At 46.9% G+C, this 27,619-nt stretch overlaps 1 protein-coding gene across 1 annotated transcript in view; it reads left to right on the top strand.

Annotated features, from left to right (window-relative positions):
- The window catches only part of STARD8 (StAR related lipid transfer domain containing 8), a 204,996-nt gene that overhangs the window by 6,483 nt on the left and 170,894 nt on the right, over positions 1-27,619 (top strand). The window contains exon 2 of the mRNA XM_030208740.1: positions 15,632-15,665. Within this exon, the coding sequence (XP_030064600.1) occupies positions 15,632-15,665 (34 nt within the window). The remainder of the gene's footprint in view (positions 1-15,631; positions 15,666-27,619) is intronic.

The following is a 27,619-nucleotide window of genomic DNA, read 5'->3' as shown; positions in this document are numbered from 1 at the left end:
TTCTAGCTACAAACGTGTACTTTTTTTCCATTATCGGCAAAAGGCGCCCATCTGTGTTCGAGTGATAACCATGCCCCAGTCCCGCCTTCACCACGCCTCCGACACGCCCCCGTCAACTTTGTACGCTTCCGCGATGGAGTGCAGTTGAAAAACGTCCAAGTTCGGCTTTCGATTATACCGCGTTATTCGTTTTTGGGAGATAAACGCCTATCTCCCGATTTAGGTCGCAATATAGGCGTTTTTGTCTTTCGATTATAAGCTGGAAAGCCACCTATCCGTTAGCTGCTAACCGCAAATTTTCAGCAGGTCATGGCGAGCCATAGCCCAATGAAAAAAATTGTGGATAGCTGGTTATGGTGCATTTCACCGGCCAGGCGCTGATTCTAGCTGATTGAATGTTTTTGAATATCAGGGGGTTGATCTTTGGTTTCACGTTGCTTCTTTTATTATCGGCTATGCTAAAGCTTAATGCCAATTATTTATATTCAGAGTTCATATTCAGCCAAATAGTAAAATATACTTTTCAGTACAGCTCTAGTTTCTTACACTGTTTCTTAGAATACATTTGCTGGATTTATATTTGACCTATCTCAGTTTAACACAAGAAGGGGTTTGGATTCAGTGTGGCATTGAGGGTTTACTCTAAGATTCATGCACTGCAGTGTTTTTAAAAAGCTATAACTTTGTTTCTTAAAAGAGCAGGCAAACAAGAAGTATATTCTGCACTGGGACAGAAATGCCTGCTGCAGCCACTCCTCGAGGTGGATTGTGAGCTGCAGCTCCAGGGATTTATAGATGTCATGTGCAGGGGGGATCCCTCTCCTCACCTCTTCGAGTTGGGGGGTCCTGAAGGGACACAGTCTTCTGGACGTACACCCCACACCCCCAGTGTCTTGCTCCTATTGACTGGGTGCCAAAGCCAATTCCAGGACCTCTACTGTCCACACCAGAAAGCTGTGTCTAACTGGAATTCGTTGCCGGAGAACGTGGTGAAGGCGGTTAGCTTGGCAGAGTTTAAAAAGGCGTTAGATGGTTTCCTAAAGGACAAGTCCATAAACCGCTACTAAATGGACTTGGGAAAAATCCACAATTCCAGGAATAACATGTATAGAATGTTTGTACGTTTGTGAAGCTCGCCAGGTGCCCTTGGCCTGGATTGGCCGCTGTCGTGGACAGGATGCTGGGCTCGATGGACCCTTGGTCTTTTCCCAGTGTGGCATTACTTATGTACTTATGTCCTCTACTTGGCTCACTTTTATTACATAGAGCAGTGATTTAACCTATTGTGATGTCATAGTGGCTCATTCCACCAATAAGAGCCAACCTCATTAGTGATGTCACAATGGCTTGATTTTATAGAATGTTTGTACGTTTGGGAAGCTTGTCAGGTGCCCTTGGCCTGGATTGGCCGCTGTCGTGGACAGGATGCTGGGCTCGATGGACCCTTGGTCTTTTCCCAGTGTGGCATTACTTATGTATTTATGACATCTTTCAGCTTTGTTTTGTTCACCTTCAGTCTGTGGAAAAGACAAATGAAGGTCTATCAATTTCTTTAATTCACCCAATAAAGATATATCTGGCTGAATGAAAGAAATGAATAAACCTTCATTTGTCGTTTCCACAGGTAGAAGATGAACAAAAGTTTAAAAATAAGCGTGCAGACAGCCCTGATTCCAATGCAGCTTTGCAGTAGAATTAATACCGCTGCCCGACAGAGATGTTAAGGGAGGGAGGGAACAAAATCTGCAGCATGCTTGTGGGTGGCTGGGGGAGGTTGAGTTGCAATACTAGTGAGCAGCAGGTGGAGGAAAAAGTGGCGGATTGGGCTGCGGAGGCGTGGAGGGGCATAATCGAACGGGGCGCCCAAGCTTTCATGTGGGCGTCCTCGCAGGACAGCCCCGCGAAGGGCGGGGAAACCCGCATTATCGAAACAAGATCGATAATACGGTCGGGGACGCCCAAATCTCAACATTTAGGTCGACCTTAGAGATGGTCGTCCCCGGTTTTCGGCCATAATGGAAACCGAGGACGCCCATCTCAAAAACGACCAAATGCAAGCCCTTTGGTCGTGGGAGGAGCCAGCATTCGTAGTGCTCTGGCCCCCCTGACATGCCAGGACACCAACTGGGCACCCTAGGGGGCACTGCAGTGGACTTCACAAATTGCTCCCAGGTGCATAGCTCCCTTACCTTGGGTGCTGAGCTCCCCAAAACCCACTCCCCACAACTGTACACCACTACCATAGCCCTTATGGGTGAAGGGGGGGCACCTACATGTGGGTACAATGGGTTTTGGAGGGCTCACATTTACCCCCACAAGTGTAACAGGTAGGGGGGGGAATGGGCCTGGGTCCGCCTGTCTGAAGTGCACTGCACCCACTAAAACTGCTCCAGGGACCTGCATACTGCTGTCATGGAGCTGGGTATGACATTTCAGGCTGACAAAAAATGTTTATGTTTCAACAATTTTTCTTGATGAAGCAACAAAATGAACAATCACCATCTTCAATATATGAAAAAAACGTTAGTGACCGAGTTATCCGGATGCAGACATGGTAATGGTTACATCATCACATTTTCGGAACAATAACCCCCTCTCCCCCTACCTAAACCTAGAACCCAACTCTCCCCTATACAAAAAAAAAAAATTTACGTTTTTTTTAGGGTGGGAGGGCGTTGGTGACCACTGGGGGAGTAAGGGGAGGTCATCCCCGATTCCCTCCGGTGGTCATCTGGTCAGTTCGGGCACCTTTTTGAGGCTTGGTCCCAAGAAAAAATGGACCAAGTAAAGTCGGCCAAGTGCTCGTCAGGGATGCCTTTCTTTTTTCCATTATCGGCCGAGGATGCCCATCTCTTAATCACGCCCCAGCCCCGCCTTCGCTACGGTTCCGACACACCCCTGTGAAGTTTGGTCGTCCCCGTGCCGGGAAGTAGTTGAGGAAGCCCAAAATCAGCTTTCGTTTATGCCGATTTGGGCGATCCTGAGAGAAGGACACCCATCTCCTGATTTGTGTTGGAAGATGGGCGCCTTCTCTTTTGAAAATAAGCCTGATAGTCTCCCCAAGTCTCTTATACCGGGCGCCTATGGGGCGCACCATTGTCGGGTGTGCCTGAGCCTAAAGTGGGTTGGCCTAGGCCCACCCGTGGCTACACCCCCTAGTCGCCTCCTGTGCATTTATGCCGCATAGGTATTTAAATGTTTCTATCTCCCCTCTCCTGCCTTTATTCCAGAGTATACATATTGCGATCTTTAAGTCTGTCCCCATATGCTTTATGATGATGACCACTGACCATTTTAGTAGCCGCCCACTGGACTGGCTCCATCCTTTTTGAAGGTGCTTCTCCAGAATTGTACACAGTATTTTCACGGAGAGAGTGGTGGATACTTGGAATGCCTTCCCGCGGGAGGTGGTGGAGATGAAAACGGTAACAGAATTTAAAAAACGCGTGGGATAAACATTAAGGAATCCTGTTCAGAAGGAAAGGATTCTCAGAAGCTTAGCGGAGATTGGTGGCAGAGCCGGTGGTGGGAGGCGAGCTGGTGGTTGGGAGGTGGGGCTAGTGCTGGCAGACTTCTACGATCTTGCCCTGAAAATGGCAGATACAAATCAAGGTCAGTATACATATAAGTAGCACATATAGTTTATGTTGTTGGGGCACACTGGATGGACCGTGCAGGTCCTTCTCTGCCGTCATCTACTATGTTACTATGATAAGGTTCACCAGAGTCTTACACAGGGGCATCATCACCTCCTTGTCATATGGCCATTCCTCTCTCTAGTATAAATAGCCAATATGTCATACATTTGTACGCAATCAGTTAGATCAGTCCTATGGCTGGTTATAAATGCTTGTGTCTGGATTTTAGCACAAGTGCATGTAAATTCTATAATTTACATGTACACCTGTCCACTCTGCCCAAACTCTGCCAATCACACACCCACCAACAAAGTATGAACCATCAAAGCATAGCTTGTACTTTCTTCTAGTCATATTCTGTAAGACTTAATTTAGGTGCATAACTGGCTTCTCACACCCATGTGAATGACTACAATGTCACCTTTTCTATAGGTAGCTCCTTATATAATTACCCCTATAGGGAGCAGGGTCTGGATGTGAAGGGCACAGAGAGGAGCAGCTTGCTCAAGGGTTGGGGGCCATGAGGATAGACATGTAGGCATATTTTCAAAGCACTTTGGGAGGCTAAGTTCCATAGGTTTCTATGGAACTTTGGGAGGCTAAGTGCTTTGAAAATGAGCCTGATATCATAGTGTGAGGTGAGAAGAGAGGTAGTGAAGAGATACAGAGTTGAAGGCACTCGTGAGAGGAAATAGTTTGAGCTGAAGGTGGAATCAGGTAGGAAGCAATGTAGAGCCATGAGAGGAGGGAGTCACGGCCATGATGATCCTGGAGGAAAAGTCACACAGTTGAATTCTGGATAGACCCAACGGTTGTCATGGCAGAGGTGTAGCCATGGGTGGGCCTATGCCCCTCCTCTTTCACCTTAGGCCCCTCCAGCCAGAGGAGCACCATTTGTGAGGGGATCCCCCTGCTGAAGACATCCTGAGTCCATTGCCCCCAGTCAGCAAAGGACAGCAGGCACTCAGTTCATGGGCGAGAACCGAGTATGTCTACAATCCTGGCATCGCTTTTCTGACAGGAGACAACGGATTTTGCATGCCTTCAGCTGGAAGGGGCTGGGGATCCTCAGCAATGTCTCTCTCCTGCTCCTGAGTATCAGGACCTGAGTGATTGCGCTAACCCAATAGCCCAGGTCCTGGCACACAAGAGCAGGAGAGTGACAGACTGAGGGAGGAGCAGATGCAGGAAGGTAAGGGGGCTGAGGGTGGCGGGTGTGGTCTGAGTCGAGTGGGGGTGGTGGCAGTGGTGGCCTTGCCCTGGGCCTGGCTCTATTTCTTGGCAGCCCTGTTGGGAAGCACTGAATGGCTGATGCAGTGCACGGATGTCTGAACCCGTGGCTTCTACTGCAAGCATTATACTGTGCCAGGTTCAATATATGTGTGGAAAACTTGCAGCTAATGGGGGAGGGGACTGTGCCAGACCCATGTGCACAAAGTTTTCATGGTCACAGCAGTTTTCACACACACGTGCAAACAAAACTGAAAGTGTAAGCAGCAGTATCGGCATCCGATTTCTGCGTATAAATTTACGCCTTGCAATAATGTACGGGCAGAAAATGTTTGTGAGGCTCATATTTCGATGCAGAACAGACACCAACGATGTGTGCTTTCACTTTTTGTTCAAACACACACACACACATGTGATACCTCCTGTCTGCCTTTGAAACTTCTAGGTGCTTTCTTCTGGTTACAAAAGAAGACAAAACTGGCAGCTAAGTCTAAAAAACCAGCATAAAATCCTCTCTGCTAATGTCCATTAGTGCTTTAGTTAAAAGACTCATAAGAACATAAGAGTAACCATACTGGGTCAGACCAATGGTCCATCTAGCCCAGTATCCTGTTTTCCAAACAGTGGCCAAGCCAGGTCACAACTACCTGGCAGAAACCCAAAGAGTAGCAACATTCCATATAGAACCCCAAAGAACAGCAAGATTCCAAAATCCTAAAGAGTAGCAACATTCCATATAGACCCCCAAAGAATAGCAAGATTCTGGAATCCTAAAAAGTAGCAAGATTCCATGTAGAACCCCAAGAATAGCAAGATTCCGGAATCCTAAAGAGTGACAAGATTCCATGCAGAATCTGAGAGTAACAACATTCCATACTACAAATCCCAGGCCAAGCAGTTGCTTCCCATGTCTGTCTCAATAGCAGACTATGGACTTTTCCTCCAGGAATTTGTTCAAACCTTTTTTTAAACCCAGATTACACTAACCGATGTTACCACCTCCTCTGACAAAATATTTCCAGAGCTTAACTATTCGTTGAGTGAAAAAATATTTCCTCTATTTAATATTCCTAATCTATACCAGAACCTTGCCTCCTATCCCATGACTTTATTTTTCTCAGGAGTGTCTCATGCAGAACTTTATGTAAAGCTTTCTGAAAATCTAGATACACCACATCAACAGGCTCACCTTTATCCACTTGTTTATTCTCTTAAATGCAGTCATTACCATACATATTAATGGAGTATGTGGCAGTGGAGTGGAGGAGTGGCCTAGTGGTTAGAGCACTGGTTCAAATCCTACTGCTGCTCCTTGTGACCTTGGGCAAGTCACTTAACCCTCCATTGCTTCAGGTACAAACTTAGATTGTGAGCCCTCCTGGGACAGAGAAATATCCAGAGTACCTGAATGTAACTCACCTTGAGCTACTACTGAAAAAGGTGTGAGCAAAACCTAAATAAATATGCAAATTAATTCATATGCTCAACCCCATTCTGTGTTCAGCCTCAATAATGTGCACATATACCCCATGGTAACTGCGCAGCTGAGCTCGCAGTAGCCTCTGCATCAGCCTTGAGATGGTTCTGCAGGAGACCCTTGAGGAGGCGGTGATTACGGTGTATTATTTGATAGACATGTTCTCTCATATGAATGATATAGACTTCTGTTAGCCATAGGTATTGTCACAAAATAAATCATAAATGATTTTAACAAGAGGCCTCATCAGTCCTAGGGAACCACCAACTCAGTGGACACACCTAACAAGGCTTATATCATGGGCCAACCAGCGCCTCCGAAAAACCTACAGAGTGAGATAAGTAAAAAAAACAGAGGGTGGTATCATAACACATAAATGATAATTGACTATAAGCAAAGAGAGAGAGATTCTAAGAGATTGAGAGAGACTGTTTATGAGAAAGATTACTGTAGACTGAAGTTTCCTGCGGCTGATACCTTGGCATTTTTAGAGGAGCCTCTCGCGGATGTGAATCATTTTTCTTCCCAGGTCTAAAGCGAAGTATTTCCTTCTTTTTTCCCCTCTTTGGTTTCTGTTCCGCAATAAGTATTTTACATTCAGTCCTCTCTCTCTTAAATATTTTGGCCTTACTCTTCCGATACTCTGTATTACATTGATATGACTCAAGTGATATTTTCTGTGCTTATAGTCAATTATCATTTATGTGTTATCATACCACCCTCTGTTTTTTTTACTTATCTCACTCTGTAGGTTTTTCGGAGGCGCTGGTTGGCCCATGATATAAGCCTTGTTAGGTGTGTCCACTGAGTTGGTTCCCTAGGGCTGATGAGGCCTCGTGTTAAAATCATTTATGAAATATTTTGTGACAATAGCACAGACAATACCTATAGCTAATTAGAGCAAGTTTCTATATACTTTTTGCTCTAAGCAGATTTGTTAATTTTTTGATAATACACTTCTGTTAGCCATACTGGACCTTAAGGAAAGAGACTGCTGAAGCCCTGAGCTTTCAAGGCCACACAGGTCTCTTAGACACAAGGCCAAAGGAAGGTAGCGAACTACGTTCTCAGGTTAGAGCGCTTCCTTCTTTCAATCTTGCAGTCACATTTCAAGAACGACCTTGGCTGATCTCAAAAGTTCATTTATTACAACTTCTGCTGCCTGCAGAGAATCCAGTGCTGTAAGGCAGGGCTTCTCATCCCAGTCTCGGGGCACACCAAGCTTCATCGTGTTTTCAGGATAGCCACAATGAATGTTCATGAGATAGATTTGCATACCAAGGAAGAAGTGCATGCAAATCTGTCTCATGCATATTGATTGTGGAGATCCTGAAAACCAGATGGGACTTGATGTGCCCCAAGGATTGGGTTGAGAAGCCCTGCTCTATAGGGTTACCAACTGGATCCATTTTTGCCTATCAGGGTTGATCCAGTGCTGAGTTTACTCTATTGCATGCAGGGACTTTCAGTCTTGATTTTCTTAGGGAAAGCAATACAACAGGGGCCCTCAAATCCACAACCCGGCCTGGTTTTCAGGATATCTGCAATCAGGGGCGTAGCCAGACACCCAATTTTGGGTGGGCCTGGGCCCAAGATGGGTGGGCAGAAGAACTCTGCCTTGGCCAACAAGTGATTTGGTCTCACCCTCGCTCACCTGCATGCCATATGGTCTCTCAAATATCCCCCTCCCCTGCATACCTTGTAAATAGCGGATTTTCACTGGCAGCAAGCAGCAGCTAATACACACTACTCATGTTGGCCCCACAGTCTTCCCTCTGATGCAACCTCGTGTTTCCGCATAGGTGGGAATACATCAGAGGGAAGGCTGTGGGGCCAGTGTGAGCAGTATGTATCAGTCGCTGCTCACTGCAGGCTAAGATCTGCTACTTAAAAGGTATGCAGGCAGGACAGTTGTTGGGAGGTTTCGGCTAGTGGGGCTTGGGGATCCTTGTCAGCCACATCATAGGTACGTTGGTACTGGGTGGGCCTGAGACCAAAGTGGATGGGCCTGGGCCCACCCTTGGCTACGCCACTGTCTGCAATAGCAACATAAGAACATAATCTGCGCCATACTGGGTCAGACCAAAGGTCCATCAGACCCAGTATCCTGTTTCCAACGGTGGCCAATCCAGGACATAATATAGCAAATGGTACATTTGGGACAGATTTTATGCTGCCTATCCTAGACATAAGCAGTGAATTTTCCCAAGACCATCTTAATAATGGCTTATGGACTTTTCTTCTAGGAAGTTATCCAAACCTTTTGTAAACCCTGCTAAGATAACTGCTTTTTACCATGTTCTCTGGCAGTAAGAGTTCTGAAGCTATCATTGAAGCCCCTTAAAATTTACACTCAAGCCCATCCCTCTCTATTTAGTTACAATCAGGGCGTAGACCGTAGAAAACTGCCCAGCGCTGGTTTTGCTTCCTAATTACCGGCGTTGCCACCCAATCTCTGCTAACATTCTGTGGATCCATTCCTTCTAAAGAGGATTCCTTTGTGTTTATCCCACGCATTTTTGAATTCCGTTACTGTTTTCATCTCCACCACCTCCCGCGGGAGGGCATTCCACGTATCTACCACCCAGTAGGGTAAACTGAGGACTGGATCAACCTTGCTGGGTGAATCTGGAACCAGTTAGTATCCCAAGGAGAAAACCTTACAAGGACCAGTTGCCACAGGGCTCTCTTAGATTCTGAGTGGCCTGTAGAAAACAATCTTTCAGTTCCAGCAATTCTGCCCCTTGCAATATATGTGAAGGGCCAGGGATATGAGGACAACACCACACGTACAGAAATGCAGCCCCACTCCTTAAATAACACAAACTCCTCTTCTGAAGGACAAATATGTAGCCTGAGAGGGCCTGGGGCCTGGGAACAGCTGCGAATTTAGGAGGGAGAAAGCTCAGCTGTTCTGGGATGACATCTCTATTTAACTATTTCACTGAAAGGGGGGGGGGGGGGGGGGATGAGCTTTTCCTGATGTCTTCATGTAAGCTGTTAGCGCTCCTGTTGCAGCCTTAAAGAATTCAGAAACAGGCAATCTGGCTTTCCTGTTTTTCTCAGATCTGGTAGAATCTGAGGCACAGGGAGATGTGATTTACCCAGGCTCACAAAGTCTGTCACAAAGCAAATACCCGGATCCTAATTCAACATATCTGTTCTCTTAAAAACTAAGGCTAAGCCTGACACATTAGCCAGAAAAAAACTACATTTTTTTTCACGTAAATGAAATTTTAACTGGCTCTAACTTATCTGCTTAGCTTCTAAATTTCAGATATGTGTTTGTCCGGCATTAGGAGAGGGATAACTTCTCTGTTCACTCAGCAGGGAATGGGATTAGCATTTAGGGTCAGAGCCGTGGGTTTGTTCTGGGTTGCTGGAGAGAGGAGGGAACAAGCTCTTTCTTTCTTGCAGCAAAACCAGCAACCAGCAGATGGCACCATTCAGCTGTACAACAATAGCAGGTTGAATGGAACTTAACATTACAGTAAAATTATTAAGACTTATTCAATGCATCATTCAACATTTCCTGATATAGAGAGGGAATTCTGGAGTCTTATCATTACCTCCAAACTCTACAGGATGGGACAGAAGCTTGTACATCCAGTTCTGCACTAAGGGGATGCAAAGCAGAATCCTTCCTCTTAAACGCACACACACACTTTCATATTGATATAGATAGACATAGCCAGCAGGTCCTCCAGTTGGGGGGGGGGGGGGGGGGGGGCGGATGAGAGGGACCCCAGAGGCGGGTACACACATTACATTTGGTGTCTGTGACTGTCTCTTGCTGTGCACACAGTACAAAGGTGTAATGGTTTGGTGGCTGGCTTAATAGTCTCTGGGCATGCACACGCAATCACACTAGGTGTTAAACCCAAAAATTCAATGTTGGGTCATGTTGGTGCAGCAGCATTAAATTCCCAGGTTTCCACAGTCAGCTTAAGTATAGCTGGTTAGCAGGGCCGCCGAGAGATGGGGCTGGGCCTGGGGCAGGGTTGTTGTGGCAGCTGCTGCCACCCCACTTGGGCCGCAGCTGCCCCGCCTCCATTTGGGCCACCACCGCCCTCTCACTCGGGCTGCTGCCACCCCCTTCCCCCTTACCTTCCTGCATCTGCTCCTCCCTCGTTCTGTTCCTCTTCTGCTCCTGTGTGCCGGGACCTGGGTTATCGCATTAATGCAATCATCTGGGTCCCGATAGACAGACCCCTCTTGGAGGCCGGGCCCAGGGAATCTTGCCTGCCTCCCCCATCTCCCCTCTCGGTGGCCCTGCCAGTTACGTGTAATCGGTGTTTAACCGGCTGTGAGTTACCACATAAAGATAGGGCTGACTGTATGAGGTCGTCCCCACTGTACCCCCAAAATAGCCAGTTTTGAGTTCAGCACTAACCAGTTATGTTCAGCGGCAGTAACTGGAAACGAGTGTGATTTTATCCAGCCAGGAGCTGATTCTGTCTGGTTAAATCACTGTGAATTCAACCTCGTACATTTTAGTGTCCAGGTCCAATGATATGTCTACAGGTACAGGTAAAGGTTGTCCCCTATTCACAAGTCCCAATCTAGGAAGGACTCGTGGGGGCTGCTACTTGTGGGATTATTGGCAGGTTGTTAACGGGAAGGTTGCCATTGCTTTCCTAGTCACCTTTAATCCCTGGCTAAGGCTGGGGGGCTCATTCAAAAATGCTCTAAAAACCCACCTCTTTTCTTCTGTTTTTGACCTACAGTCCTAATTTTCTTTCTGTTCCTTACTATCTGTTACTTTGTTCTGATTTGCTGTTTGTCTTATGTCTTTTATCCTATTGAAACTGTTTTTCCTTTCCTTTTTATTAATTGGTTTTCATTTGTAGGCCGCTTTGCCATTTTCTAGGAAAAGCAGTATATTAAGCTCAATCTCAACCATTAACCATTTACTGACTGACTGACTGAAAGTGGATGCATGGCTGAGTTGGCCAGAGGCTGGTTACCTGACTGAAATCCTAGTACAGGATTCAAATTCAGGTGATGGACACAGTAGGCAAATGACCTACCATATACACTATTTATTTATTAGGATGTATTTACTGCCTTTTTGAAGGAATTCACTCAAGGCGGTGTACAGTAAGAATAAATCAAACATGAGCAATTTCAAGTAATATGTAGTATACTACTTACAATGCCAACACAATACATAATAAAACATTTTAATAGACAGCATAGGGTGTAAACAAAGATGAATCATATAGATAGGTAAGAGAGTATAATTAACGTATAATTAAACTCTGGAATTCGTTGCCGGAGAAAGTGGTGAAGGCGGTTAGCTTAGCAGAGTTTAAAAAGGGGTTGGACGGTTTCCTAAAGGACAAGTCCATAAACCGCTACTAAATGGACTTGGGAAAAATCCACAATTCCAGGAATAACATGTATAGAATGTTTGTACGTTTGGGAAGCTTGCCAGATGCCCTTGACCTGGATTGGCCGCTGTCGTGGACAGGATGCTGGGCTCGATGGACCCTTGGTCTTTCCCAGTGTGGCATTACTTATGTACTTAGAAAATAAGGTGACTAAAGAAAGTTTATTTATTTAGATTTTGCTCACACCTTTCTCAGTAGTAGCTGAAGATGAGTTACATTCAGGTACTCTGGATATTTCTCTGGCCCAGGAGGGCTCACAATCTAAGTTTGTACCTGAGGCAATGGAGGGTTAAGTGACTTGCCCAAGATCACAAGGAGCAGCAGTAGGATTTGAACCATTGCAAGACCGGTGCTCTAACCACTAGGCCACTCCTCCACCCCAAAGAGTCTTGTTACTCTTTGGGGTTCTACATGGAATGTTGCTACACTTTGAAATTCTGCATGGAATCTTGTTATTCTTTAGAATTCTAGAATCTTTATTTATTTAGATTTTGTTCACCCCCTTTCAGTAGTAGCTCAAGGTGAGTTACATTCAGGTACTCTGGATATTTCTCTGTCCCAGGAGGGCTCACCTGAGGCAATGAAAGGTTAGGTGACTTGCCCAAGATCACAAGGAGCAGCAGCAGGATTTGAACCGGCCACCTCTGGATTGCAAGACCAGTGCTCTAACCACTAGGCCACTCCTCCACTCCAAAGTTGCACATGAGATCAGAAAGGTATCTTTATGTATTCAAATTTTGGTATCATCTCAACAGCGACACAAATCACTTTCACCACCAGGCAGTTCGGGATGTAACACAAAATCCTGGAAAGAGCACACGTAATGCATATACCACATATGACAAACTTGCCCTGCTAACTGTCAGGCTTATTTTCGAAAGTGATCACTGGCCATTTTCCCACATAAATCGGGAGATGGCCAGCGATCTCTCAAAAGCGGTGAAATCGGTATAATCGAAAGGTGCTTTTTTAACGCCTTTGCCGCTTTCCCGTTGCCGAGCCAGTGAAAGTTCAAGGGGGCGTGTTGGTGGCGTAGCGAAGGCGGGACTTGGGCGGGCATGGGCGTGGCTACCAGATTGCCAGCTTTCGCCGGGTTTACTTGGTCCTTTTATTTTCACGACCAAGCCTCAAAAAGGTGCCCCAACTTACCAGATGACCACCGGAGGGAATGGGGGATGACCTCCCCGTACTCCCCCAGTGGTCACCAACCCCCTCCCACACTAAACAAATAAAAATAAAAACCTTTTTTTTGCCAGCCTCAAATGTCATACCCAGCTCCCTGACAGCAGTATGCAAGTCCCTGGAGCAGTTTTTAATGGGTGCAGTGCACTTCAGGCAGGCAGACCCAGGCCCATCCCCCCCCTACCTGTTACACTTGTGGTGCTAAGTGTTGAGCCCTCCAACCCCCCCCCCAAAAACCCACTGTACCCACATGTAGGTGCCCCCCTTCACCCATAAGGGCTATGGTAATGGTGTGGAGTTGTGGGGAGTGGGTTTGGGGGGGATTTGGGGAGCTCAGCACCCAAGGTAAGGGAGCTATGCACCTGGGAGCTATTTGTGTATTTTTTAAAATTTTTTAGAAGTGCCCCCTAGGGTGCCCAGTTGGTGCCCTGGCATGTGAGGGGGACCAGTGCATTACAAATGCTGGCTCCTCCCATGACCAAATGTCTTGGATTTCGCCGGGTTTGAGATGGCCGGCATTTTTTTCCATTATTGCTGAAAAACAAAACCAGCGAACTCTGGCATTTGGCCGGGCCAAACCGTATTATTGAAAGAAAAGATGGCCGGCCATCTTTTTCGATAATACGGTTCTGGCCAGCTGTTGCGTCGCCGCCAAAATAGATCGCCAGCGCCGTTCGATTATGTCCCTGTGTAACACTCAGTACCCAGACAGCAGCACGAAGCCTAGAAAGACAGGCAATCCACGCACTGCACTGTAGCCAGAGCATCAATGCAGCTCCTACTGACAGGCACAGATAGGAAAAAAAGAGCAATCTGGATTGCACAACTACACACCAGCAGTCACACACGTACAGCACGGAGAGATGCTCAGCAGATACAGAGTAAGTGATCACAGATTAGAAATAGAAACAAGAAAGTAAAAACTGAACTGGAAAACCCCAGAAGCCAGAGTTCCTGAAACTGACAAAAGTCTGAGCAGGGAAAACTTTGTATAATCCAGAGGGAAAGAGGAGAAACAGCAGTGACAAATGTGACCCACTCAGGGACAATACGAGATAGCACCAGAACCTGGGAATTATCTTCTCCGTGCCTTGTAATGTCATTTTAACGTTACTCCTATGTTGTACATGATTTCTTTCTGTTTTATACCTTAGCTGTTTAGGTCCTGAGTTTACAGTAAGACACTTATATGAGAGGTCCACAAAGCTGCTTTTCTTAAAGTCCAGTGTGGTTGCTGTGTTGGCCCACTTCGAAGATGAATAAGTAAAAAGGAGGACCTTTTTATTGGACTAGCTTAATTCTTTTTTTTTTTTTGGCTAGCTTCCAGGAGCCAAAACCCTTCCCGCTTCCCTTTAGTTCAGGCCAGAATAGATAAGTTGTTTTTATCAGAAAATAATGCGAACGGCAGTCCAAGGGGGGAGGCTGGTAATGTGATAGGAATCCTAGATCTTTCTCCAGACTTTTTTTGTTATCTTCAAGTGTCTGATCACTTAAACTTTAGAAATCTTCTGCTTTTCTGCATTATTTTTCAGTTCTCATTTCGCTTCCTGACCAGAAGGTCATTGGTGCACTGCTCTGGTCTGGAGACGAGCCCGCCCCCCCCCCCCCCAAGTTTGTTCTGGGGTGTCCAATGTGCTGTCTGTGTAAATGGTCTCTTCATTAAACCTGCAGCACGGAAATGGTGATGACAGATTTCTCTCTGCTCTGAAGCAGGTGTCAATGTGTGTGTTCTCTGTGCACGTGTGTGTTCTGTATACATGTGTGTGTTCTCTGTGCACGTGTGTGTTCTCTGTGCATATGTGTGTTCTGTATACATGTGTGTGTTCTCTGTGCGTGTGTGTTCTCTGTGCACATGTGTGTTCTGTATACACGTGTGTGTTCTCTGTGCATGTGTTTGTTCTCTATACACGTGTGTGTTCTCTGTGCAAGTGTGTGTTCTCTATACACGTGTGTGTTCTTTGTGCACATGTGTGTTCTATGTGCACGTGTTTGTTCTCTATACACGTGTGTGTTCTTTGTGCACATGTGTGTTCTCTCTGCACGTGTTTGTTCTCTATACACGTGTGTGTTCTTTGTGCACATGTGTGTTCTCTGTGCATGTGCTCACATGTTTTATGAATTCTGTGCATATACTTAACTCCACCCCTGTATTGTCTATCCCGCACCCTCAGAAACCCCCTACTCACAGCGTTCTCACTTTCTGTACACCATGGGGCAGATTTATCAAAGAGCTTTTCCAAACATAAGACCACCTTCAGAAAATTACCCTCCTAATGTGCTGCTTTGGCCAGACGTAAAATTGTTATGCCAGTGAAATTATGTAAATCTGAAAGCTGAGTGAGGTTCCTTCCACCCAAAAAAAGCCTGTGAACCAAGACTTCCTTCTCCCTGCTCGTGTGCGTGTGTCCCTCCCTCGCCCCAGCATCTCCTCACTTCTGTTTCGGGGTGCTAAATGGGGTGTGACAGTGGCTGATCTCTGTTGTAGTGAGCAGGAATCTGAACCCCAACTCCATGGTGTGACCCCACCCAGCAGCTAGGAGTGAGAGGAGTAATCAGACCCCCCTCCCTGCTCTCTTGTCCTCCTTATATTGAGACACTGCCCCCCCCCCCCCACACACACACACAAAGGGGCAGGGTACAATGTAGATTTTGCACTTCAGGGCTGATAAATGAGTGTTTTTGATTTTTAGCATTTGATTTTTCTTTTGCAGTGTTTCACGTTCCCCGACAGTAAAAAAGATGCGGGTAAGTGAGGCCTGTGGGTCTGATTCTTCTGTCTGTCTGTCTCTGGAAATTAAATAGCTGCCTCTATTGGGAGGAGCAGGTGTTAGACATTCAGGGGCTCAGGGCAGAAAGTGGAGAGGGGGTCCGAAAGGCCACTTACAGACTAATCTTTCTTCAGTTTGAGTCAGACCTGGGGACCCCTGTGGCATGGGGGCCCAGGGCAATTGCTGTGTTTGCCACCCCCCCCCCCCCCCCAAAACCAGCCCTTGGGAAGAGGGTCAAGGATGTACAGACACCTATCATGTATATATTAACTCATATTAGTTTTGTTCTGTCTATGGTCAGGTCATTATTTCAACTCCACAGTTGGCGGATAGTCACCAGATAAAGTTAGGAAAGCAATTTTTCCATCCTAACTTTATCTGGTTAGCTGTCTGAAATATTGCCCTGTCCAGATAACTCAAACAAAGAAACCCCGTGCGGCAATTGCATGTGACTTTCCCTGAACGTTTGAAATGAATTTATTTCCTCTTGATATTTGTCTGCTCTGTCCAGATAACTGCCAGGCAGGACCAGCCTTACCAATTGCAAGGCCCTGTGTAGACCAGTTTGCACCCTCCCCGGTGGTCGAATATGTCCTCCTGTCTCTGAACTCCCCCACCTTAAAACATGCCTCTCTCCATGGAGGGCTCAGAGCAGCAACAGTGATTCGCATAGGCCATCTGCCGCCGACCATGGAGCCCCCCCCCTCTCTTCTGCACCCCGCCCTTATAGAAGCAGGAAGTTATGTCAGAAGGGGGTGAAATTCAGCAGAGAGCAGGATCCGGAGATGGTAGTCTGTGTGAATCAGTGGCGTAGCCACAGGTGGGCCTGGGTGGGCCGGGGCCCACCCATTTAGGGCTCCGGCCCACCCATCAGTAGCACATGTTTAGCAGTAGCTGGTGGGGATCCCAAGCTCCACCAGCTGAAGATTTTGTGATGGTGGTGGGGGAGGGGTAGGGAGAAAACTTGGTGCCCACCCACTTCTTGCCCAGGCCCACCCAAAATCTGTTGTCTGGCTACGCCCCTGGTGTGAATCACTGCTGTTACCTTGAACCCTCCAAGGAGAAATGCACATTTTAAGGTGGGGGGGAGGGGAGATAGGGCCGTGTGCGGCTACCCCTGTCGCCCATGCTTAAGGCCAGCTCCTGCTGCCAGGTCTCCCCTCGTTGCGTCCACACACTGCCTGCTAACTATCCGGACAGTGCCACTGAATATATGTGGCCAGCATTAGGTAAGGGAAATATTCTGATAAAGGTGCATTGTTTGGATATTTTCCTGTGCAAAATATTTCTGTTCAACTTTTCTGTTTTGCCTAAACGTTTGATCATGGCGATTATGGCTTCCTGTCAGATACAGAATCCACTGTAAGATTTTCTGTAGTGGTTCACTCACACAGCTCAAAAACATTTTAGCTTGTGCTCGTTTCAAATGAGTTTTCTTGCTTGTTGGGCATGTGATGACGCTACAAAGTAGTAAATTTAATACGAATCAGAGAAAATGTTTCTTCACTCAATGTGTAATTAAACTGGAATTCGTTGCCAGAGAATATGGTAAAGGCGGTTAACTTAGCGGGGTTTAAAAAGGGTCTGGACGGTTTCCTAAAGGAAAAGTCCATAGACCATTATTAAATTGACTTGGGGACAATCCACTGCTTATTTCTGGGATAAGCAGCATAAAATGTATTGAACTTTTTTGGGATCTTGCCAGGTATTTGTGACCTGGATTGGCCACTGTTGGAAACAGGATACTGGGCTTGATGGACCTTCGGTCTATCCCAGTATGGCAATATTTATGTACCTTTGTTTTTCAATTGAGTGTGGTGTATTGGTCTGATATAATGCCTTTTGATTGCACAATGCACCGCGCGCATGCTGTGCGCAATTGACTGTACTTGCATTAATTTGTAAGTGCACTTCAGATTTTAGGTACCTAAAAGAACAGAAGCTCCTGAACTAGCTGGTCACCTTGGATCTTTTCAGGCTAATGCATTTGCCCTCCACTCATTTTGTCAGCAGTATGATGCCAGGCCTTGAAACGTTGCTTGTTACCTTAGCCATTAGATGAGAAATGAAGTCCATTTTGGTTCTGTGACTTTCGGTCATGCTGCAGTGATGTTCTAGTTATCTGGGGTTTCTGTGGTTTAGACTGGCTGCATTATAGGGTTAAACAGTGGCATTCCTAGCTTGCTTGCCACCCGGGGTGAGTCATCACTGCACCCCCCCCCCCCAGGCACATCACTCCCACTCCCCAAAGTGCATCACCCCCACCACCCTTCCTCCTATCAAGGGGGTGCACGGAGCAGTCGTGCGGCTGTCGGCTCCGCCGGTCCCCTGCCCCGGAACAGGAAGTACTACTACTTAACATTTCTAGAGCGCTACTAGGGTTACGCAGCGCTGTACAAAATAAACAAAAGGATGGTCCCTGCTCAAAATATGTCAGAGAGGGCAGGGGACCGGCACAGCTAACAGCAGTGCGACTGCTCGAGCGGACCACCCCCACGACCCTGCCTTTGGTACGCCACTGGGGGTAAATATTCAGCTGGCGGCTGTTTTGCCCAGAAATTGACTGCTAGACTCTGGGTTTATACAGCCGGCTGTTAGAAGCATAGAAAAATGAAAGTAGATAAGGACCGTATAGCCTATCCCGTCTGCCCATGCCATGGGTGGAGAGGAGAGAGGGACAGAGTGGAGGGGATGGAGGGAGAGAGGACTGGGAGTGGGGGTGGAGGGCATGTAAACAGGCTTCCCTGTGCCAGGTGAAATAATGCCTCGTTACAGCTGTGCAGAGAGCCTGGGTTTGAATCCTGGGTCTGTCAGCTAGGGCAGGGGATGTGGTGGAGGGTATCATTTACATCTGTGAGCCCCAACCATTGCTGGATTTAAGGCTCATGATATCAGCGGTTCAGTGTGGCTTGTGTCTCTGGCTGAAGACTATCACTGCAGTGCTGGGGCTCATTTAGTGTAATAGAGAAGAGGGGCTAAGAATCAGGGAAACCAGGGTTCGAATCCACAATATCTCCTTGTGACTTTGGCCAAGTCAAGTAACCCGCCATTGGTTCAAGTACAAAAGGGGACAGAGAAATACGTAGTTTACCTGTTGTAACTCACCTTGAGCTACTACTGAAAAAGTAAATCCAAAAGCATAATACAGAGGGAAATAGTGAGGTATATTTGTGAAAAAAATTCTCAGTGCCATAGTCCCAAAGAGACCCCTTGTGACTGAACTGGAAGAGGCAGCAGGAAGCTGAGAAAAAAAAAGCAATTATCACAGCTTTGATTTCTCTCTTGAGGGGTGAACAAGGAGGAGCAGCCTAGTGGTTAGTGCAGTGGACTTTGCTCCTGGGGAACTAAGTTTGATTCCCACTGCAGCTCCTTGTGACTCTGAGTAAGTCAGGTAACCCTCCATTGCCCCTGGTACAAAATAAGTACCTGAATATATGTAAACCACTTTGAAAGTAGGTTGCAAAAACCACAGAAAGGCGGCATGTCAAGTCCCAGTTCCCTTTCCCTATTTGAGATCCTGCATGGAATGTTGCTATTATTTGAGGTTCTACGTGGAATGTTCCTACTATTTGAGATTCTGTTGCTACTATTTGAGATTCTAGATGGAATGTTGCTACTATTGAGATTCCACGTGGAATGTTGCTATTATTTGAGGTTCTACGTGGAATGTTCCTACTATTTGAGATTCTGTTGCTACTATTTGAGATTCTACATGGAATGTTGCTATTCCACTAGCAACATTCCATGTAGAAGCCTGCCCTTGCAGATCACCAACGTGGCCGCGCAGGCTTCTGTTTCTGTGTGCAGGACATCAGACTCACGGAATCAGAAGCCTGCGCAGCCGCGCTACTAATCTGCAAGGGCAGGCTTCTGTTTCTGTGAGTCTGACGTCCTGCACGGCCGCATTGCTGATCTGCAAGGGCAGCCTTCTACATGGAATGTTGCTAGTGGAGGAGTAGCCTAGTGGTTAGTGCAGCAGACTCTGATCCTGGGGAACTGAGTTTGATTCCCACTGCAGCTCCTTGGGACTCTGGGCTTTGAACTAATGGGTCAGATGACCTGGTTTGAATTAGGCCGACGTTATTGGCCCTTGCTTGGCTGAGGCGGGGCTATGCTAATTTCATACCACTTTGCTGAGAGGGTGCAAATGTGGATTCTTGGACATTTATTTATTTATTTATTTTATTGCATTTGTATCCCACATTATCCCACCTCTTTGCAGGCTCAATGTGGCTTACATATATCATGGATAGTGAAAATGAGAGGAGAATTGACATTTAGTGTTACAGAAGTATTCTGGGTAGCATGGTAATGGAAAACAAGATAGTGACATAACATAAGGCATTCTTAACATTGCTAGATATGAATGGGGATTTCACAAGTTTTGGTTTTTGTGGTATATCTTGTCGAAGAGATGGGTCTTCAGTTGTTTGCGGAAGTTGGTCAGTTCATAGGTCGCTTTTAGGTTCCGTGGCAGTGCGTTCCAGAATTGCGTGCTCATATAGGAAAAGGTTGATGCGTGCATTAGTTTATATTTTAGGCCTTTGCAGTTAGGGAAGTGAAGATTAAGGAATGTGCGTGATGATCTTTTAGCATTCCTGGGTGGTAGGTCGATCAGGTCTGACATATAGGCTGGGGCTTCGCCGTGGATGATTTTATGTACTAGGGTGCATACTTTGAACGTGATGCGTTCTTTGAGTGTTAACCAGTGTAGCTTCTCTTGTAGGGGCTTTACGCTTTCGTATTTTGGTTTTCCAAATATGAGTCTGGCTGCTGTGCTCTGGGCTGTCTGGAGTTTTTTGAGTATTTGCTCTTTGCAGCCAGCGTAGAGTGAGTTGCAGTAGTGTAAGTGACTGAGTACTAATGATTGTACCAAATTCCGGAAAATGGTTTTAGGGAAGTATGGTTTTACTCTTTTTAATTTCCACATTGAGTGAAACATCTTTTTGGTTATGATTTTCGCGTGATTCTCTAGTGTCAGGTGTTGGTCAATGGTGACTCCTAGGATTTTCAGGGTTTTTGAGATTGGTAGATTTAGTTTTGGGGTGTTGAGGGTGGTAAATTTGCTCGTATTGTGCTGGGAGGTGAGTATTAGGCATTGGTTTTTTTCTGCATTGAGTTTTAATTGAAAGGCGTCTGCCCATGAATGCATGATGTGTAGACTTTGGTTGATTTCATTGGAAATTTCTGTCAGGTCTTGTTTGAATGGGATGTAGATCGTTACATCATCAGCGTAAATATATGGGTTGAGGTTTTGTTTTGATAGTAGTTTGGCCAAGGGTGTCATCATTAGGTTGAATATAGACGGTGAGAGGGGAGATCCCTGTGGAACTCCACATTCAGGTGTCCATGTGGCTGATGTAGTCGAATTTGATGTCCCTTGATATGAGCGTGTGGTTAGGAATCCTTTAAACCAGTTGAGAACGTTGCCTCCGATGCCGAAGTATTCAAGGATGTGAAGTAGGATTCCATGATCAACCATGTCGAAGGCACTTGACATGTCGAATTGTAGAAGTAATATATTCTTACCGATTGCAATCGTTTGTTTGAATTTAGTCATGAGCGTAACTAGTACTGTTTCAGTGCTGTGATTAGAACGAAATCCTGACTGGGACTCTTGTAGTATTGAGAACTTGTTTAGATAGTCTGTGAGTTGTTTGGTGACCATCCCTTCTGTTATTTTGGTTATTAGGGGAATGGATGCTACTGGTCTATAATTGGTTAACTCACTCGCATTTTTCTTTGCGTCTTTGGGTATGGGGGTGAGTAGGATGTTTCCTTTCTCCTTTGGGAAGCGTCCATTTTGTAGCATGAAATTCACATGTTTCGTTAGATCTGTTATGAAGTGTTGGGGGGCCGATTTCATAAGGTTATTTGGACAGATGTCTAGTTTGCAGTGAAATTTGGCGAATCGTTTAAGCGTTTGGGAGATGAGGACTTCCGATAGTGGCTCGAATTCAGTCCAGATCCTATCTGCAGCGTATGCTCCAGGGTCTGGATCCAGACAGTCTAGGAGTGCAGTGCATTGTTATTGTAGCTCAGGGTTGGTTAACATTTAAATTATTGTTCCCCCCATACAGGTGTTCAGTCTCATCATTTTGGTAAGAGTGGGCTATGTGGGGGTTAAAAGAGGATTTGAAGGGGAGGGGGGTTAAGAGGGAAGGAGGGATCCCCATCTCTGAAGTTAATAGGCTGAAGAGGGTGGAGAGAAATAAAACCGAATGCAGGAAGAAAGGAAACAAAATCCAGGCTGAAGTGAGAAACCAGCAAACTACAACTCCCAGCCTGCTGTGTGCTGAGGCTGGGGGAGGGGAGGCACTTTAAAACCTGGCTTCAGCTCCTGTGAGACCGAAGGAGTAAAAAGTCCCTGAGATCAGATGAAACCTCACAGAGGAACGTGAAGGAAGGGAGCCAGCAGGGTCTTTCTCAGAGAAGGGAAGAAGACGTCTGGCAGCTGGCATTTGTTGCGCTCTGAGATGCGACAGCAGAATGGATGAGGATGTGAGGGGATCCAGCGGGGCTGAGGGCTGCCTGACGCCCTCCTTCAGGAAAAAGTGGAAGCAGCGAATGTCCAGGATTTGGGAGCACCTGCTGCTGAGCCCATCCACTGATCGCAACTGCAAGTTAGGTGAGTTCGAATCCCCACTTCTTCCAAGGAACCGAGAAACTGCGGAGTGTTAAGGTCTTTGGGGGACAGGGGAGCCTACCCTGGGTGCTGCTGGGATCACGTTTCATTTCTCTGGTGCACAGGTTTTGGGGTTGTTTGACAAGTGAGGGGGGGGGGTACAGGCATGGTTTGCTAAATTGTGACAGAAGATGGAGTGGTTTGTGCCAGGCTTAATCCAGTGGGGGTGAGCAGCATGTGTTTTGGTTTAGGGTTTTTTTTTGTTCAATCCTTTTATTGAGATTTATATAAACACGTAACATGTAAAACAGTAAACCTGTAGCAACAACAAAAATTGCAGTTTATCATAAGTTTAGTGAGAGAGAGAAATCAAAAGACGGACCACAAACTCTTGCAATCATTATGTACATTTTGCTTAGAAAATGAGTCCAATGGTGCCCAAGTTTTCACAATACAGTGTAAGGGTCCTGTTTACTAAGGTGCGGTAGCTGTTTATTTATTTATTACATTGTACCCCGCGCTTTCCCACACATGGCAGGCTCAATGCGGCTTACATAGCAACGATTTAAAGAATTACAAAGTCTTAAGAATAATGTACAATTTGTAGTGAACTCAATATTGATGGGGTTAACGGATAAATAAATTGATCATGGGAGGAATTGGATGTAGAAGGAAAAGAACGTAGGGAGGTAGGCGTCGTAATAGCGTGTGCTAAACAGGGATGTAGCTACATGGGGCCACAGGGACCTGGGCCCCCTTAGATTTGGCCCGGACCCCCCTGCCGCCGACCCTCTCGACCCCCCCCCTCCCACCGTCAACCCGCAGTTGCTTACCTTTGCTGGCGGGGGACCCCAACCCCCGCCAGCCGAGGTCCTCTTCTTCCTTTGTTCTGTTTCTGAGTCTGACGTACGTGCAGGACGTCAGACTCACAGAAACAGAACGAAGCCTTGCAGATCAGCCAGCGAGTTCCTCTTCTTCTGGCGCAAGGCTTCGTTCTGTTTCTGTGAGTCTGATGTCCTGCACGTACGTCAGACTCAGAAACAGAACAAAGGAAGAAGAGGACCTCGGCTGGCGGGGGTTGGTGTCCCCCGCCAACAAAGGTAGGCGATGGTGGGGGAGCATTGGCGGTAGGAGGGGGGGGGGTCGAAAGGGTTGTTGGCGGGGGGGGGGGGGGGGGGTCAAAGTTGGTGGTGGTGGTGGCAGTGCCGGGGGCTAAAATGTGCCCCTCCCCTCGGGCTCTGGACCCCCCTCCTGCCGAAATCTGGCTACGCCCTTGGTGCTAACCATGTAAATGTCTATAATATTCCTATGGGCGTCTACACGGTTAGCGTGTGCTCATTTTTAGCATGTGCTAAAAACACTAGCGCACCTTAGTAAACAGGGCTCCAAGTTTCCTTTTTTTTGTAATCCGGTTTATTATAAACAGTCCAACATTTACCAAAAGAATTGTTAAAATGAACAACACTTATTTGATTAATACACTAAAGCTCTGAAAAATACAGAAGTAAAATCCCCGACCTCTGTGGTTGTAAATTTTTCTTTTTCAATAAAACCATATCCTCCTCCCCCCAACCAATTCTAACATTCACAGCCAGCACCAACAATTTTCACATAAGACATAGCTGACCCCCACCCCCCCACCCCACCCCCATTCGTACAAAGATAATTCAGTGGGATCCTTCCAGTTTGAAAGAAAGTTGTAAAGCTGAAACTATCACTGTATCAAAAGCTTAAAATGTTTCAGCATTTGTGATATGTCTGTGTGCCTGGCTGTCACCCCATGAAAAATTTAGGCAATACAGGTACAGAGGCTGCCAGCCCCTACGTGCATTGAGCTCAGTTTCACGCAATGAGTGAGACAGAGCTGGGATTGAAACCATTTTGCTCCATTGCTGTTTGATACTTATTTTAAGTTTGTGGTTTGGGAGGGAACATTATAATTAAGCACTATTTACTTATTGCTCTGAAAAGTTTGGGTCATTCGGGCAGGGACTGGCAGTGAGCCTGGTAGCTCCCTTTGACCCGGCCCATTGGGCTTTGGACCCTCTACAAAGTGAGTCTTTCCTGCTCTGAGAACTTGCTGGGATGTTTCTCTGGCAGAATTCCTGATCCGGTGCTTATAGGGTCACAAGATGTTACCGAGGGGGTGTGACTCTGGGACTTTTGAGTCACCAGCCGGCAGTACTGTGTATAGCTCTGACACAAGCCACACAACGCTCGACTGTGACACTGCGTTACAAACTGAAGCTGTCTGTGTCTGAGTATTTGGGTCACCTGTTGCCGTTTGTGGTTCTGTGACCCTCAGGTCATGTGATGCTGCTGTGGTGTTGTGTGCTTATTTTTGGGACTCAGTAGGTAACACAACCAAGAGAATAAGGGAAGTGAAAGTTACTCTGTCAAATGCAGTCCTGCGATCTATAGAATTCATTGAGCTGTCACTTGCAGTGTGATTTTTATTCTGACACTGAGCCTAAAGTTAGGAGAGAGGGGGGTTCTGATCTGAGCAGTATCTGGCTGGTGACACAGGCACTGACAACGAGGGGTCCTTCACAAGTCACGACCCGTTTCTTCTTAAAGAAGCTGAGTTTGTGGTTGACTCTGCTGCTTTGGAAAGTCGAAGCTGTGTTCATTTTTTTTTTAGAAAATGTGGTCATGCGTGTGCACTCATTAACACGCTCTGCTCTTTCTTGTGCTGGTTAGACTGTAATGTGACCTGTTTCCACCCTGAAGGAATCGACTGATAATGAGGAAACTCCCCGGTCATTCTCAGGAACTGAGCCCCAAGTCCTCCTCATAGTGAGCCACAGCGCTGCCAATGAGCAGCCAGGCCGGCCCAGTAGCTCTAAATTTTACGTACATTTTTGAAATACTTTATTTTGATATGCATAAGGAAATATTGGAGAATAATGCAGCACAGGTATCAGAATTGGAGTATTAAAGCCAATAAACATAACCTATGAACCATAGGAGCCAACTTTTCAAAATTAGTGGGGGTGCTAAGCCCAATGGAAATAACCCGTCCTTGGACACACACAAGGAATTTTCTCAATATTGGGGGTGCTCAAGCACCCACAGAGTCGGCTCCTCTGCTATGAACTGCAATGCAAAGCAACCCTTAATTTCCAGCAGAAATAAACATAAACGTAGAAACATAGACAAATGTAGGCAGGTAAAGCCCATATGGCCTATCCAGTCTCCCCATCCATGCCATCTACTCTATTCCTCCATTACAGATCCTTCGTTCTTGTCCCAAGCTCTCTTGAATTTAGATACTCCATCTCCTCCACTTCCACCCAGGGCCACCAAGAGACTAGGCCGGGCCCGGGGCAAGGCCGCCCCGCCTCCGCCCCCCCCGGCCGCTGCTGACCCGTCGCTCCCCCCGCCGCTGCAGTCCGCGGTCTCACTTGCCTGCCTCCACGGCTCCGGACCCCCTGCATTCAGGGCGGCAGTTGCAGATGGCCTCTCTTCTGGCCTTCCCTTCCAGTGTCCCACCCTCGTCTGATGTAACTTCCAGTTTCTGCAAGGGCGGGACACAGGGAGGGAAGGCCTAAAGGGAGGCGATCTGTGACTGCCGCCCTGAATGCAGGGGGCCCGGAGCCGTGGAGGCAGGCAGGTAAGACCGGGAACTGCAGTGCTGGCGGCCTGCGGACCCGGGGAATTTTGTCTCCCCTGCCCCCCCCCCCCTCTCGGTGGCCCTGCTTCCACCGGGAGGCTGTTCCACAAATTCACCACCCTTTCCGTGACCTTTTTAGTAGCCGCCCCCTCTGGGCTGACTCCATCCTGTTCTCCATTCCTTTCCTAATAATCCCTAACCTTCCATTTGCCTTCTTCGCCACCGCTGCACACTGAGCAGAGGGTTTCGACGTATCATCAACAACCACATCTAGATCCTTTCCTGGGTGACTGGTTTACTGCAGGAGGCCCAAATTTTATTTATTCGTTAGGATTTATTTACCGCTTTTTTTGAAGGAATTCACTCAAGGTGGTGCACATTAAGAATAAATCAAACATGAGCAATAGGCAATTACAGCAGTAAAAATACTCAAATGATAATACAAAGTATGGCATAGTAGACTACTTACAATGTCAACACAATACGTAATAGAACATTTTAATTGATAGTGACGGATAAAGCAAAGATGGAGCATATAGATAAATAGGAGAGTAAGAGGAGTTAGAAAATAAGGTGACTAAGAGGGGCATAATCGAACGGCGCCAGCCATCTATATGGCCGACGCTGTAAAGCGGCGCACCGACCGTATTATCGAAAAAAGATAGCCGGCTATCTTTCGTTTCAATAATACGGTTGGAGCCGGCCAAATCTCAGCATTTGGGCCGGCTTTAGAGATGGCCGGCATTGGTTTCCGGCGATAATGGAAACTAATACCGGCGATCTCAAACCTGGCCAAATCCAAGGTATTTGGTCGTGGGAGGAGCCAGCATTTGTAGTGCACTGGTCCCCCTCACATGCCAGGACACCAACCGGGCACCCTAGGGGGCACTGCAGTGGACTTCAAAAATTGCTCCCATGTGCATAGCTCCCTTACCTTGGGTGCTGAGCCCCCCAAATCCCCCCCAAAACCCACTCCCCACAACTCTACAACACTACCATAGCCCTAAGGTGTGGAGGGGGCACTTACATGTGGGTACAGTGGGTTTTCGGGGGGGGGGGGGGGTTGGAGGGCTCCCATTTACCACCACAAGTGTAACAAGTAGGGGGGGATAGGCCTGGGTCCACCTGCCTGAAGTGCACTGCACCCACAAAATCCGCTCCAGATACCTGCATACTGCTGTCGAGGAGCTGGGTATGACATTTGAGGCTGGCATAGAGGCTGGCAAAAAAATGTTTTTTATTTTTTTTTTGGGTGGGAGGGGGTTGGTGACCACTGGGGGAGTAAGGGGAGGTGATCCTTGATTCCCTCCGGTGGTCATCTGGTCAATTGGGGCACTTTTCTGAGGCTTGGTCCTAAAAATAAATGGACCAAGTGAAGCCGGCGAAATGCTCCTCAGAGCTGGCCTTCTTTTTTCCATTATCGGCCGAAGCCGGCCATCTCATAACCATGCCCCCGTCCCGCCTTCCCTACCCTTCCGAAACGCCCCCCCCCCCCCTTTAACTTTGGCCGGCTCTGTGACGGAAAACAGTTGGAGCCGGCCAAAATCGGCTTTCCATTATACCGATATGGCTGGGTTCAGGAGATGGCTGGCCGTCTCCCGATTTGTGTCAAATTTTATGGTTTATAATGTGATAGAAAGCCCAAATCTTTGTTAAATCCTGTCTGGTGGGTGTCAAAATATTTCAGCATTTT

The sequence above is a fragment of the Microcaecilia unicolor genome, chromosome 7 (genome assembly GCF_901765095.1).
Source record: "Microcaecilia unicolor chromosome 7, aMicUni1.1, whole genome shotgun sequence".
Taxonomy (NCBI): Eukaryota; Metazoa; Chordata; class Amphibia; order Gymnophiona; family Siphonopidae; genus Microcaecilia; species Microcaecilia unicolor.
Note: the sequence above shows the minus strand (reverse complement) of the source record. Positions and strands in the feature narration are given on the sequence as shown.